The sequence below is a fragment of the Lycorma delicatula genome, chromosome 1 (genome assembly GCF_047948215.1).
Source record: "Lycorma delicatula isolate Av1 chromosome 1, ASM4794821v1, whole genome shotgun sequence".
In the NCBI taxonomy this organism is placed as follows: Eukaryota; Metazoa; Arthropoda; class Insecta; order Hemiptera; family Fulgoridae; genus Lycorma; species Lycorma delicatula.
Window position 1 is genome coordinate 3,879,293 of NC_134455.1, and position 16,226 is coordinate 3,895,518.

At 30.6% G+C, this 16,226-nt stretch overlaps 1 protein-coding gene across 1 annotated transcript in view; it reads right to left on the reverse strand.

Moving 5' to 3' along the window:
* LOC142323047 (inhibitor of Bruton tyrosine kinase) overlaps nt 1-16,226 on the reverse strand; it is a 135,853-nt gene that overhangs the window by 29,403 nt on the left and 90,224 nt on the right. Inside the window, exons 13-16 of the mRNA XM_075362194.1 lie at nt 15,336-15,549; nt 10,546-10,670; nt 5,551-5,742; nt 207-376 (exon numbers count right to left, since the gene is read on the reverse strand). Of these exons, the coding sequence (XP_075218309.1) occupies nt 207-376; nt 5,551-5,742; nt 10,546-10,670; nt 15,336-15,549 (701 nt within the window). The remainder of the gene's footprint in view (nt 1-206; nt 377-5,550; nt 5,743-10,545; nt 10,671-15,335; nt 15,550-16,226) is intronic.

Here is a 16,226-nt window from a genome sequence, read left to right on the forward strand (position 1 = left end):
AACCGCACCATTCTTTTATGATAACACTGTATATATATATATATATATATATATATATTAGTGGAGTTATTTTACCACATTTTTGGATGAAATTTACTTTTTCTATATTTTTTTTTATCTGAAAGTAATAATTAAAAATAACAGTATTGTAACATTTAATTAAAACACAGATAATAATTAAAATAAGATAATCTTAATATAACTACCTCCGTATTCTTCCCAAACAACTGAATTCAGATCAGATGCAGAGATTATTTCTTCATCGGTCGGTGCATTAGAAAATGGTGTAATAATATGTTGTGACATAATAGGGGTCATCTGTTTATAGTAAGTACTTAACTCTTTCAGCACAGCAGGAGATACCATTTCAAGAGTTCTATTAAGAAATAAATTACACATATTTATTATGTTTATATTCATAAACAATTAAATAAAATAAATATAAATTAAAGAGATTATAATATTAAAACACCACAAATATACAGGTGTCCGGGCTAAAGGTAATCAAAAGTAATGGCTTGTATTTAGAAACCAGCTGTCATAATCTCTTAAATGTAGGCTCAATTGATAGGGAATATCTCCAAGATTTGTTCTGTCTATTCTCAAGGTCAGTAGAATATGTAAGCAGACTCACAATGCAATTATAATCAGTTAAGATGTGGACCTCACAGCAGACGCTTCAGTCATGCTTTGGTTAGTAGAATTTCAATCAGTTAAAATTTCAATCATATGTGCGTGTTCAACGGCACATATGAACTGAATAGAATATCGATCTTCCTACATCCTAGACTATTTGCAATGGGATACGAGAACGACTTTAAAAGAAACTGGAAGCATGGTTTCACAAACTGGAAATCTGAAAGTTTCACTTAATGACAAGACTGTGGATTGTGTGTGTGATGAATTCACAGCCAGTCCTGGAAAGTCAATTAGGCAGGTGTTACAAATTGCACTGTTCAAGACACTGTCCATAAGCAGCTCTATTTAGTTGTTTACGACTGTCCAACTCCTTCACCACATTAAACCAAATGATTGTTGCCCACAATATCATATGCTGCACAGTGTTAAAAACAATCCTAATTATCTTAATATGTTGTTATTTAGTGATGAGGCAACCTTTCATACATACCGAAAGTTAACAGACACAACTGTCAAATTTGGGATACTGAAAAAACCCAAAACCTCTTACAGTAATTGAAAATGAAAGGGACATAATGAAAGTCAATGTCTGTTTAGGAATGCACAGGAATCGTGTCATTGGTCTGTTTTTTCACGGAGTCCCTGTGACAGGACAGATGTACCTTGACATGCTAGAGAACTTTGCTATTCCTCAGATTCCTGCAAGCTTCAGTTTTCAGCAAGATGATGCTCCACCACACTTTCATCAAGATGTTACCATATACTTGAACATTTTACTCAGATGTTGGATTGGATGAGGAGGTCCAACCGCATGACCACCTAGATCTCCAGATATCACTCTTTTAGACTTTTTGCTCAGAGATTTATTAAAAGTTATGTGTACCAAAGAAAAATTCACAACTAGGAAAAATTAAAATAGAGAATTGTTGAAGCTGCTGGTCTAATAACGTCGATAATGCTCCTAAACACCAGGCAAGAGTTAAGATTATCATCTAGACACCTGCCAAGCTACAAAAATTACATACATTGAACTTGACTAACCTACATTAAAATTTGGTGAGCTGTTGTATTTATAAAAAAAAAAAATATTAACTGGTTATTATATTAACTGGTTTTCTTTATACAAGCTCTTACTTTTAGATACCTTTAGCCCAGACAACCTGTATATATACTTTTATCTTAGCTAATTATATATTTATTATGAAATGAAATGAAATGTTATGCATTATTTACCTTACATTAAATGTAATTTAAAATTAATTATTATAAAAAGTTCAATAAAATTTACTTAAAAATTAATAATAATGGCTACATAATCATTTTTATAAAATTTAATGGTTCTAATGTAAATACTAAACCAGTGAGAATATTTACTAAAAAGAAAATCTAAAATTAGCTGTGTATCACAACGGGGGACTGAAATTATTTTTAAAAAAAATCAAAATTAAAAAAAAAATATGATAATAAATTGTAAACAGCAATAAGAAAAAAGTAGAAGAAAGTAGTTATATCTCAGATCTAATCATGTAATATCTTAAGTTTTAGTTTGAGTTCATAATAATCCAGTTTTTTTATGACTCCATGATAATTTAATGCAAATAATTATTATTCATTCCCCACTGAAAAGAGGCAGTTCATATAATGCATTACGAAAAACTCCTGAGGTTTAAGTAATATTGATTACAGTTCCTTCTCAGAGTCTAATCATGTTTATTATACAGCCAGTCCCCCTATGCTGAATAGAACGGTGTTACTGGAAACTGAAAATTATCTGCAATTTGAAGGGGCTTATTATATTGATATGTAACAGATCAATACGACAATGGTAAACCACTTCATACAAATTTCCTTCTAAGCCCAAACAAGTGATCTTGTTCTTTGGAAATATCTAAAAAAGGTTTTGTAACTTATTAACGTTTTGTGTCACCTGACATAATTACATTATGACACTGAATACACACACACACACACACACACACCCATGAGCGCACACAAATATTTTTTGCTCATGTGTATACTATTGTTTTTTATAAATATTCAATTTTTATGATAAAAAAATGATTTTGTCACTTATTCAACCAACAATCAATAACTTATTTTTCAAGGCCTGTAGAACAATCGGCATGTAAGTTGGCACAAAAAACTACTAGCAGTCAGCAAACATTTGGCATGATACTAGGCCGACTGAAAACATTGTCAGTTTAATGTATATGATATTTATAACCAAAAATACACACGATGCTATTTAATTAAAACTACTTTAGTATCCCAATTAATAATATTATTTTAAAGTACTTTAAATAATTATTTTTTCTACTCAGTTTATTTTCTTAATACATATTTTCTTTGCAGGTGTAGCTCGCAAATTCTGAAGTCACTGTCATTGGTAGATTCTAAAGAGCTCGTGTTTGATTCTGAATTCACATTTACCACAAAATTGTCGATGTGCACATCATATAAATATTCACTTTCAATGTATTTTTTTTTCAATGTTGACAACATGCTCGCAGACATTGCTTCACTCAGCTTTAGACACTTTATGAAATTCCTCTTCAGCTAGCTTAAGAACGTCCAACATGTTAAAAGTTGTATTTCTTTCAGCTACTTGCCCTTTCACTTAACTCCAAATCATTTCAATGGCATTTAAGTCAGGGTGAAAAGGTGGCAACCATAGAACTGTGTGACCATAATTTTTGAAAATGTCATCTATTAGAAATTTCTTTTGATTTTCTTTGTGTAATTTTATATCATATAATTCAATCTTCATCATAGCAGGAGAACAGTTAATTCATTGTTTGGCTAACCATTTTATCACATCACTTTTTAGAGTTAGAATTTGGCTACTTATATAGCAGAACATTGTGATATGATGCATCATCTAGTACAATGACCGACTGAGGTGGCAAGTTAGGAATACACTTTTTCCATAATCAATTTGTGTAGTTTTCGGAATCCATCGACTTGTGATAATCTCTTCTTATTTGACTTACATACGTAAAACATTGTTAATGAATCCTTTATTACAGCCAATATAAACAATTATTAATAGTGATTTTAAATAATATGTTTTATGTTATGTTAAAATGCAATCTAAGTTAATCTTAACATGCTGAATGCAAATCATGTGACAAGGTGTATTAGTGATTTATATGAGGAAGCAGGGTTGCTATGGTGTCCAGATTCCTTCATAAAAGCTCCTGTAAAATTTTTGTCACTTATTAGCCATATTGTAAGCTACCATACATCAATAAGCAATCATTTAGCGTGCTGTACATGTTGTTCTGAAATACAAATATTTTTATATCTGCTTCATCATCCAGTCTACTGAAGAGAAATTTCAATATTATTAAACAAGATAAATTATTATGATATAAATGTTTAAGTAAATAAATAACTTTTTTATCTGCATTCTTTATCGTACGGTGCACACATATTATTTATTTTTTATTAAAAACATATATAATTTTAATTATCATCTTACCATACATTAGTCATGGAAATTTCCTGCATTTTTTCCACAATTATGTGTCAACATTATCATGGAATGAAAATATCCACAATTACATTTCGTCAATCTTACATACAAAAAAACACTTAACATCACACCGCAATATTAGATACTAAAGTATATATTTACAAGAAGCATGCAAGCAAATTGCCAAGTTTCCTGGCCTGAACTCTAGTTCAGGCCCTGATGATGATACACTGATGAGGCAAAACATGTAGAAAATTCCTACGACAAATGTATAATAAGACGATAATTAAAATATATATATGTGGTTTAAGTAAAAAAATAAATAATTAAATTTAAAAGAAAATTATTACATTTATGTCAAATTTTTATGATGTCATGTCCAAAAATTTTGTGAGGTTTAAATATATATACATATGAGTGTATGTGTTTGTGCATGCGCACACATGTGTGGCTTTAAAATAACCTAACACACAGAACAATAAAGTAATGTTATAATTTATTTCAATGAATCATGATTTGTATAAATAAATCAATGTGATGTAAAATGGAAAAAATGCACTTACTTTCCTTCTACCATACTCAATCCGAGCTTTAAATATACTGTTACTTTAAATATACTTAATTATACTGTTTTTATAATTTACAATTACAACTTTAAGTAATTATTACATATAGCATGAGTATTGTGTGTGTTGTATAATTATTTTTTTTCAACCTTTCAAAATTTTTTTAGCAGTTACTAAGATTTAAAATACATAGTAACTTTGAGATTACATTATTTCTCTTTTATAGGTTTTACCTAATATTGCTTGAAACCAACATTAATGAGATTTTAATCCAATTTACATTAAAAAAATATTACTTTTTCAAAAGTTTGAATAAAAAAGCTGACTCTTCGAAAAATATACTTAAGTAAAATTCTAGCTTGGAAAGGGTTAACGAAGTGAATTTACGGAATACTAATTCTAAATTTACAAATAAATCAGAAAGTCCCCTACCCCCAAATGAAATTACCCAAATACATAACCGAAGTAACATATTAATGTAATGGAATCATATAATTAGCACTAGCACCCTTTACAGGGATTTGAAAATACCATCAGAAATTAGGAGCATTAGATTATGAGAAAAAATTTATCTATCCTTTGAGTAAAAAGATATGTAACTCCTTGTTCCCTTGACCGATTAAGACGAAAATTAAATGGCATCAATGCCATTACAGAAATCATTGTGTCAAATTTTCATCCAAACTGGTCTATCCAGTCACAAGATATCAACCAAAAAACAAGCCAACTGGAATTTTCAGTGATTAATTTTGTTTTTTGATTAGCGGGAAGGTCATGAAAGATCAAGATCTGCAAATGCCCTGACATAGAAAATCTGACCCAAATAGTATACTCTCCTTTATATAGAATTTTACATTAAATAAAGTATACCTCATTTCTAAAATTGCAGGAAGATTGAGAGAAATATACTGCATACAACATTGTTGTAGTTGCTCAGCATGATAAGTTGCTGCAAACTGCATTAAATGTGATGCATTCCTTAAATTAAGATTATTTGATAAAGCAATTTCACATAACTCTTTCAGACGAGCAATTAACATTTGATCGGCAACAATAAGTAAACTGAAACAAACAAGCAGTATCATATTTTAAATATAACAAATAAATATGGGTAGTTATTTAATAACAATCATTTGTGGTCAAATTAAATATACTGATGAGTTATCACCTTACTTATAATTGATATTACAGACATATATATACCTTTTTAATCTGCATTTCCAAAAAGTACTGCTAAAAAATATAGCTTCTTCATGAAGAAATTATTCAAATTTGAATTAAGTTTTTTACAAAACTAATTTTTATTTGTATGCAATTATTTTTTGCATTACTTCATCAATTCAGATACCATTTACTGATATACCAGAAAGTGTTGCTCATCAAAATTTAAAATGTCCACCTGAAAGGGCAGAGTGGCCATGGACTGATTGTTTAGGAGGGAAGTACGAGGAATATCAACACAAACACAACCTTCATGCACATGAACAGACATGTACAACGAACATATCTGTTTCTTTTTATCGTTCAGATTAATGATGTATAGTTATATTTTATCTGATTTTTAAAATATTTCTATTCGTTTAATTTTATTTTATTTTTAAATTTTAATAATTTTGTTCTTTATTTTAACAGAAAAAAAAAAACAGACAGGAAGGACAGTCCTTATACTGTCACTGTCAAATATCATCAGGACTATATTCACTGCTTTCTTTGTTAGCTATTCTAAACCTTTGAGTTTGCATGTTGACAATTCCTGCCTTACTCATAATAATTTTTTTCTAAAAGCTTGTTAACAGTACTGCTTCCAATATTCCACCAGTAATTCAGAAATTTTTTTCTTGACTAATTCTTTTATTATATTTGCTGTCATGACATATTTTTTCCACAACCAATTTTTTTATTTTCACCTGAATCAGTTAAAATCAGGCTGAGTTCAGAGTGGTACGATGGAAAAATCGATATATAATGGCTATAATCCTCCAATATTTTATCAAAATAATACTTTTCATAGAGCGGTGATTTAATCGCACTAACTGTTCAGTTTTAATATTTTTGCTGAACAGAGAATATTTCTACATTGCAGCCATTCTAATGTTCTTATTTTCTGCAATTTAAATTTAGCAATATTATGCTATGATAATAAGTATTGTAAATTAACAATATTTAATGAGATGGAAGAGGTTTAATATTATCTTTGATTTTGCCATTCTGTAATTTTCAGCATTCATGTACTTCCCGTATTTTCCTTGCCCTTGGTTCAATTTAAAATAAAAAAGCATTCAGAATTTGAATTCAGTGCTTGCAGTACTAGCAGTGTACACCTATATTATCTTAGGGTACAAGTTTTTTGTTGTTAATGTTATGTATTTGTTGTTAATGTCAGTACTACCATAAATAACATTTTACCTGAGTTAAGAGAATGTATGACTTATCTGAAAGATAAATTGGTCTTCCTTCAGTCTGTAAATTTTCATTTGTTTTAAATGATTTACTTATTTGAAATGAATATCTGTTTTCTTCATATGAGCAGATACATTGCAAGGTCAGTTATACGAGCCTGAATCTTTGAATGCAACATTGTTGAATTTTCTTTGGTAATTTTATTTTTTTTAACACTTAATATTGAACTTGCTTTGACTTTATAAAGCATCCCTTGTGTTAGATAGGGCTGAGGCATTGAGAAGGTAAACATGAATGAGAAGGTAGTATAAAAAAAAAAATAGCGACGAAGAGTACTAAAAAAAAAATAATACTTTAAAATGTGTAAATAGAGAATGAGTATTGAGAAATACTCTGAATCAAAGGGTTAGAAAATTAAAAAAGAGTTAATTAATGAATGAACAAGGGTGAGATTGAAAACAAATTAGTATCAGAGAGGGAGAATAACTTTGAGTATATTTTTTAATATTTTTAAAACATATATAAGTAAGCTAATTTTCTGAATTCTAAATTAATAAACTCTTAGTTTGAGTAAGTCTACTAATGATAAAAAAGTTACTTCTCCAGTTACTAAATGTCTCAGATGAAATCTGTCCAATCTTGAAAGAAGTATTTAATTTTAGAGAAGAGTGCACTAAAATTTTTAAAGATTATTCCTGTTTTTAACCCTAAGATAGAGTAGATGTTAGGAAATACAAACTTATATTATTATCATCTGTTTTTACAAAAAGAATGAAAACTAAATTATTATTTGAAAAAGTTAGTTTAGGGATATTACAATTTTTGAAAAAAACAATAAATATTTTATCAACGACCAGTATGGATTTGTTCTGGTTGCAGTACTGAAATAGCTTAACAGAATTTTACTGCTTAGTTGCTTAGAAATTAAAAGGACCCTGAATAAAAAAAGATCTCTGGACTTTTCTTTTTAAATAAAAAAGGCCTCTGATAAGGTTAACTTCTGACCTCTGATATAGCTTACTTCTTTAACAACATATCGTTAAAGAAGTAAAAATTCAGATATCATAGGGCTGCTATTCAGCTGGTTCATGATATATCTTGATGACAGAAAATATTTTATGGTAAATAATGAAGGAAGTGAATTTAAGGAAATATATGAACATTTTCCACAGGTCTGTTTTGGGGTCAATTTTATTTCTACTTTTTCATTAATGATTTTTACTCATTTTGTTTTAATTATTCGCCTGCCTTTACTGATGATATGGCTGTTGCATATGGGTCAATAATTAATGATATCTGCACAAATTTATTCAGTCAAGTCACTATGATTGATGTGGTTCACTATGATATGTTGACTGAATACAGCTAAAACAATCTTCTTAAATTTTTTCAATTCTAATACATTTTTAATTGACTTCTTTTTAAACTAACACAATTTAAGTATGATATAGAGTTTCTTTTTTATATGATTCTACATGTAAAGTTGAACAAATTAAATATTTGAGGTTGTTGGTAGATATGATAGGCCATTACGAATTATTCATATTATGCACTTATGAAAGAATCTATTAAGGCTCATACGTAATTTACATTATTTTTTAATGCAATTTTGTCCTGATTAACTGCTAAGAAATATCTAATTAGTATCTGCACATTCAGGCTGAATTATGGGATTTTTGGTCAGTGTAGAATTTACCAGTTTCATATCAAACCTCTTGTGATTCAATAGAAGTAATCTGTTTATATAATGGCAAGAAACCCTTCTGGACTTACGTTTATATTATACATATGCATATTTTATATTATACATACATATACATATTACACATAAAAATATATCACTTTTATATTAAATTAAAAAATCTCCTACAAAATATGTGTATTTTTTCAAAAGTCCTTACCAAATTTTTTACCATGAATGGTAACTTCAAGACTGTAGTCGATAATGTAACAGTTTGGACCAGATCTGCAATCTTATTTAGAACCCAACACCTACCACTTCATTTTTCCAAATATCATTTTTATTTTTAGAACCTAAATTCTATAATGCAACACCTGCTGCAATTACACTTATTTTTAAAATTAAGCTACTTAATATGAGGATTAAGAAGTACTGTAGTTGTTTACACTCGCATATGGTTTTATTGACTGTGAGGCCTTAATAACGATCTGATCTCTGCTAAATATTGTGAAAATTTTTGTTATGGAACCCTTCAAGTAGAGGGTGTTTTGTATCCTTTGCATGTAGTACATAACTCTTTTTATCTTGTTTTCAACAATGATATTTTTGGTCTTTTATTATTTTTAGTTCATTTTTTAATAATATTATTTGTTATTCTGTGTTTATTTTTCCATATAAATTTACAGGGCATAATTATTTGTTTTTGTTTTTCTTATCTAGTTACTTATGTGAAAGACTCATGAATTTTTATACTACTGTATTTCAAACGGTTTAGCAGCTTATAATCCTCTAATTTTTCATATGGAATGGAACTGTTTATGTTAGAATTATTGTTATTGTAAGTTGTTTGAGTTCTTAAATTGGTTGTTTTATTTTCTTTTTCAGGTATATACTATGGCAGATAAGAAATTTTTCATAGTTACTTAGTGTAGTGTACTACACAATGTTGTTGATTATTCATATGAATAGAATTATTTTAAGTAAGATTAATGCATTACCACTTTTGAGTTATTATAGGTTATATATTGAAGAGGAAATATATTCTAATTCTTGTATAAATAAAATTTATCTCATCAATCACAAGACTGTTCTAAACTTTACTTGCACTACTGAATTGATTGACTGATTCATAAAACAAAAAATTCTTCTGATATATAGTGTAGGCTTCCTGATTTCAAGACTACAAGTAACTGCATCCTTGTTAATGCAATAAGCAGACCTGTAGACTATTATACCCACAGACTGCCAGACCCAGAATATGTAGTTATTAGAAACCAATAACACAATGAGGGAGGGACAGCATCAAAAACTACTAACACAGAAAATTTGCACATAACAACAGTTTGCAAAAGTAATGGTGGAATATTATTACATCAAAGCCAAGAGGCTTTTATCACTGAATTAAGGAGATACTATTATATTGAGTTTTAATGACCTATTTTTTCATAATTAATGGTTTTAGTTAAACTAATAATAGTTAAGAAAGGCAATTTTACAAGATTAAGTTCATAAAACTTGGGAACAACACTGGAAACAAATGAAAACTTTCAAGAAAAAACTTGAAAAAAGATTTCTTTCAAAAAAATTTGTACTCTCCCTTACAATAATTATACTTTTAATGATAGACAAGACTATATTGAAGAAAACTAACTAATTGTATCATCAGTATTATGTGACACACATTTTAATAAAAAAAGTAAAATTCATTCTAAAGAAGAGGGAGATACACACTTTCAATTAATAATAAAAAATACGCTGATAAAAGAATTGTATGTAAAAATTACCTGCAGATATGTTCAAGATCATCAGATGTATGAAGTTTAGATACTACATCAGTATAAATGAATTCAATAACATCACTTAAAACTGCAAAAGGTACTTGAATTTTCAATGAACTGGTAGCAGATGTCTAAAAAAAGAGATACAGTTTCAATATAACAAAACAAATTTTACAAACCTAAGCTATTAATCATTTAGCTGCAAATATATATTTTTTGTATTTATCTACAGATTGATTTAGTTGCCAAATAAAACTGATATATGTTCTTAAACAGAACTTATTTTTAAGTAACACTACTTATATAAATACACATATCTTGTTTTCTGGAAGAGAAAGGAACATATCTCACTACTTCAACTGGTACACTGTAACTGGATTTAAAAATATGAAAGAAAAATACCATTTTCAGATGCTATTATTGCAGTTATTAATTCATAATTACAATTATGATTAATAATTTACAATTAAAAACAAAAATTAAACAATCAGAAATATATTGAAGTTGTAAAATTGATAATATACAAGGCACTAGGAAAATTTTGCAATATGATGGAGCTGATAATCACAGCTGGTTGAAAGTTAGCATATGTTTAGACAGGTCCCAAACTGCACTATAGTTGCTCTAATCTCTGTCTAAGTGTCAATTGCTTTTTTGCTGTTTTAGTGAAAAGAGACTGTGAAGTTGCCACAGTCAAAATCTGAATACTGGGCAATTTTTAAATATAATGTTTGCAAGTGTTTAGAGAAAATGACTCCTATGCTTGGAGTATTGTCCTCATTATACAACAATATTTCCCTAAATATTGGTAGTGAGAGTTTGAAAGAGGATATTTCAGCCTTCAGGACGCATCAAGGTCAGGTCAACTATTGCTGCAGCATGAAAATTGCTTGAGACAATCATATGACCTACCACCAAGAGGTGTCCTTGCGCATTAATGCACCAGCAGTTTGTTCTATTCTGCCACATCACCTTCAAGTTAGAAAAGCTACCCCAAGTTTGAAAATGGGAAATCTTGTATGTGAACAGTACTGTAACAGGTAACTAAACTTGCCTATACTATTATGATACCCCTGACCAAGGCTCAGAACAACCTGTAGGTGTATGAAGATGAGGAGATCCCCGTGGCTGTTTGAAAATCCATCAGTGAAGAAAAGAATGAAAGCTGTATTTTTTAGTGTGAAAGGAGTTTTAAAGGGAGTTCTGTTGGAAACTCAGAAGAGAGTTACAGGGAAGTGGTATATTGAAGAATGCTGCCTAAAGTTGTTGAAGCTCCCAAGAAGTTACACCAAAATTCAAGGATGGTGACATGGATTCTTAACCATAATAATGCTCCAGCATACTGCTTCAAATTTTATTTTGAGTATTTGGCCAGCGCTGGAATAAAATTATTAGAGCACCCTCCTACAGACCTGACTTCACACTGTTCCACGAGGTGAAAAACAGACTGAAAAGGAGACACTTTACAAGCGATGATTACATCCTAAAGGCTTGGGATGATGAATGTGCCCAGATCTCTGACAAAACATGGCAGAGTTTCTTTGAAGGATGGAGAAGTGTGTAGCATGTGGTGGAAATTACACTGAAAAATAATAAAAAATTAAATTATACTGCAAAACTTTCCTAGTGTACTTTGTATGTGTTGAATTTAACGATTACAATTAAATTTAACTACTTTAGAAAGTTATAAAACTCTCATAAGTAACAGCATATAACAAATAAGAGGAATATCCAGAAAGTAAATACTATTTTGCTATTAAAAGCTAACATAACTTTCAATAGAATAGCTTTATTATTACATGGAAGAGCATACCTGAACTACTTTTTCACATAATTTCCATCATATTAAGGCACTTTTCATATCTTGCAATCAGTTTTTTCATTCCTTCCTCAAAGATCAGCAATAACAGTGAAGACAACCAATGTCATGCATTTTTTACATTGGCATTTTCACAGCCACTGACCAATAAGAGACCGCTGAGATGGAAAAACAAATAGTAGTCACTCAGCACCAATTTGGCTCAAAAAAATCATCACTTTACTTTCGTATTGGGTAAGAAAAGAATGAACACAGTCTAACTGCTTGATTTTGTGACCCACCATCAACATTTTCGGCACTCAACAAGAGCAGAGTTTGTAGTAGCCTAGGTTTTGTGTTACAATTTCAAATAAAACGATTTGTGAAATTTCAGGGAACTCAATACATAACAAAGAAATTGTAAACATGGCATGCATGCTCACAGCTATGATCACACTGTTGTAAGGTGGTAGAAGGAAATAGTATTTAATTTACTTTCTGGATATGCCTCAAATAATAATATATTATATAAATGTAAATATAAATATAAATATATTATAAAGATGTATTATGTATACAATATCTTATATATAAAGCCGAAAGTTAGTTTGTTTGTTCTCGCATCATGTGAGAACCAACTAACTGCTTTGAAATTTGCATGATATATTCATGTTATCTCAGGAAAGGTTTTAACTCACAGACTGAGACCCTAGCACCCTTGGGAATGAAGTTGTGAATTAAAGATATTCATTAAAGAAAAAAAAAGATTAATTCTTTTATTTCATTATTATATTTCTATCACCAGCAACAGAAATAAGTTACAAATTTTTCATTGTCAATAATGTGTGTGCTTTACTTACTATTGTTATCTTCTCTTTTGTAATTTAGTTTCTTTTTCAGGTTTCTATACAGCTTGAATACTTTGATCGCTATTTTTCAGTATTATTTTCTCACAACCATGAGGATAATGAATATTACAGGGGGGGGGGGTCCAGGGGGAAGAGCCCTCTGACTGGACTGAAACAGTATGTGAAGTGAGTCCTGTGGAAACTCAGGAGTCAGGATTCCCTTGCAAAATGGTAATGGCATGCTCTGTGCCCCTGAATCAGTTCTGGGGTTTGCCTGGCTACAGGGGTCCAGGTGTAGATGGTTGAGTGAAATATGCAAACCCCGAGCTGGCTAGTATTATACATAATGTATGATACAAAAGCATGACAGCATTAAGTACAGTAAGGATGGCAAAGGGTTCTACTTATTCTTGAAAATACATGCTGGCTTCAGAAGGGACTAGTCTCTCATCAGGATATATACAATCTGTTTGACAATGACATCTAACAGACTTAGTTCATTATTCACATACGTTACCAAATATTTCATGCTATGCATCCTACTTAATCACCATTTTGAGTAAATAAAGGAAATCAAATTAATTATTAACAAACTAATAAGATAATTATAGATAAATACAAGGGAGAGTCAAAAATTATCTACACTTTTGTTTTACAATTTATTAACACAAAGGGGTGCAACACGTACATCACTTTTCAATATAGTCACTTCTCTTGTCAATGCACATGATCCAGCAGTCCATAATCTTGTGTATTCCTTCCAAGAAGAAGGTTTTCAATCGGTTGCGAAGCCACTTTTGTACTGCTTCCTTAGGTCTTTCTTTCTTTTTCCTCTTTAGCCTCTGGTAATTACCTTTCAGATAATACTTCAGAGGATGAATGAGGATGATATGTATGAGTGTAAATGACATGTAGTCTTGTACAGTCTCAGTTCGACAACTTCTGAGATAAGTGGTTAATTGAAACCCGACCACCAAAGAACACCGTTATCCACAATCTAGTATTCAGATCCGTATAAAAATAACTGACTTTACTAGGACTTGAACGCTGGAACTCTCAACTTCCAAATCAGCTGATATGGGAAGATGCGTTCACCACTACACCAACCCAGTGAGTTGCTTCAGAAGGTCTAAGTCTACAGAAAATCAATGACCATGCAAAGAATCCTTGAGCGGTCCAAACAGATTAGAGTTAGAGGAAGCATGATCTCGGCTGTAGGGATGGTGTAACAGTACCTCAAAATTAAAAAAGTCAGTGATTTGAACAGTATTTGTTGTGAATTGCAGGCTTCAGCTTGTTTTCCAACATTTTACTGTAACTCACTCTGTTGATTGCAGTCCACTTTTCCATGAAGTCTTCCTAGTATAGGCCCTTTTGTATCCCAAAAAAAGGTTAGCATAACTTTTCCCACCAATGGCTCAGTTTTGAATCTTTTCTTCATCCATCCAGGTGTTTCTAATTCATATTCTGGCATTTCGATTCTGGCTCAGTGATGAACCACATTTCATCACCGGTGACTACTCTACTAAAAACGTATCACCTTCCTAGGAGACGTGATCGAATAAGCATTTGGCAGATGTCAAAACATTTGAGCTTGTTCTGTAGTAAGATACCTTGGTACTCACTGCGCATGTACTTTACGGAAGCCGAGCTGTGGTAGTTAATTTCATAGGCAGAACCATGACTGAAGACGCTACCTCATTGATGTAACTTGCCTATTGGCCAGAACCATCTCTCTCAAGCTTTTTGAATCTTGTCATCTGTGGTGGAGATTGACAGGTGTCCAGCTCCAACTTCATGCATCACACTTGTCTGGCCATTTTTAAACTTCTCTATCCATGAAAAGTCTATACATGATAAACACTGTCCCCATATTGTGATGAAAGTCAACGATGAATTTCACCCTGTCCAACCAAAGAAATTGGATCACTGCTCATTGTTTGCTTAGTGCAAACTGCTAGCGGAGTGGACAAGTTTACACAGTAATAGCCTGAAAACAAATGATGCAATCGGGTTGAAAATTTTGCACACATGACCACAGTTGTACCAACTCTTAGCATAAATGCTCTGAAGGTAGTATGACAACCCTGAAGGTGTGATATGGCAAGTGTAGATAATTTTTGACTAGGCCTCATACAACAAATACTTACCTCTATCCAACCCCCAGCTAACATGCTGTGAAAATACTCCAATCGTGCAGCTAAAACACACTTATGAGCTTTAATAATTTCACCATCACTGCTTGAAATTTCTACATCATAGAGATCAGGGAAACTTTTATGATCTAAAACAGGTGGTAATGGAACTTGCAGAAAACCATTAGTGATTAAGACATCTTTCTTAATTATAACTGCATTATCATACCTATAAACAAATTTTAATATTTTCACTGACATATTTAATACAGAACATTTTTTAATCTTAATGTACATATAAAATGCAAGCACACCAATTCACTTAAGGCATGCAATTTTTAAATAACTTAGCACTTTATTATTTTAAATTAATTGTAGAAATGCTTAAGTTTCATAAAATTGTAATCATAACTGACCTCTGTGGCAAAACGGTAGCGTCTCGGTCTATAATTTAAGGTTTTGGGTTTAAGAAAGTCAGGTATGGCATTTTTCAAATGCTACAAAATTCAATGTAATCCATCACAATGACTATTTCTGGTTGTCAGCCTGGTATTGCAATTGTATAAATAATACTACAAAAATTTTTCAAAATTTTTAAAAACTTGCTTTATACTTTTTAGTCATACTTTAATCAAATTATTATCATACATTGTATGAATTTAATTAGTAGGTTAATCTGGATTTCAAAAGATACCATACTGAAATTTCTAATATATTTATAAAATATCAAACAAACTTTCAATCAAACATTTAGTATACAAAGTAATGAGATAGTGAAGTTTTTATTTCAATTACTTAACTATCAGAATTTTTGACAAACATTTTTATGAGTTTTATAAAAGATTTCTCATTCGATCCATCTCTGATAATGCATCATTATTGCAAGGTTTTCTTCCTGTTAATTTG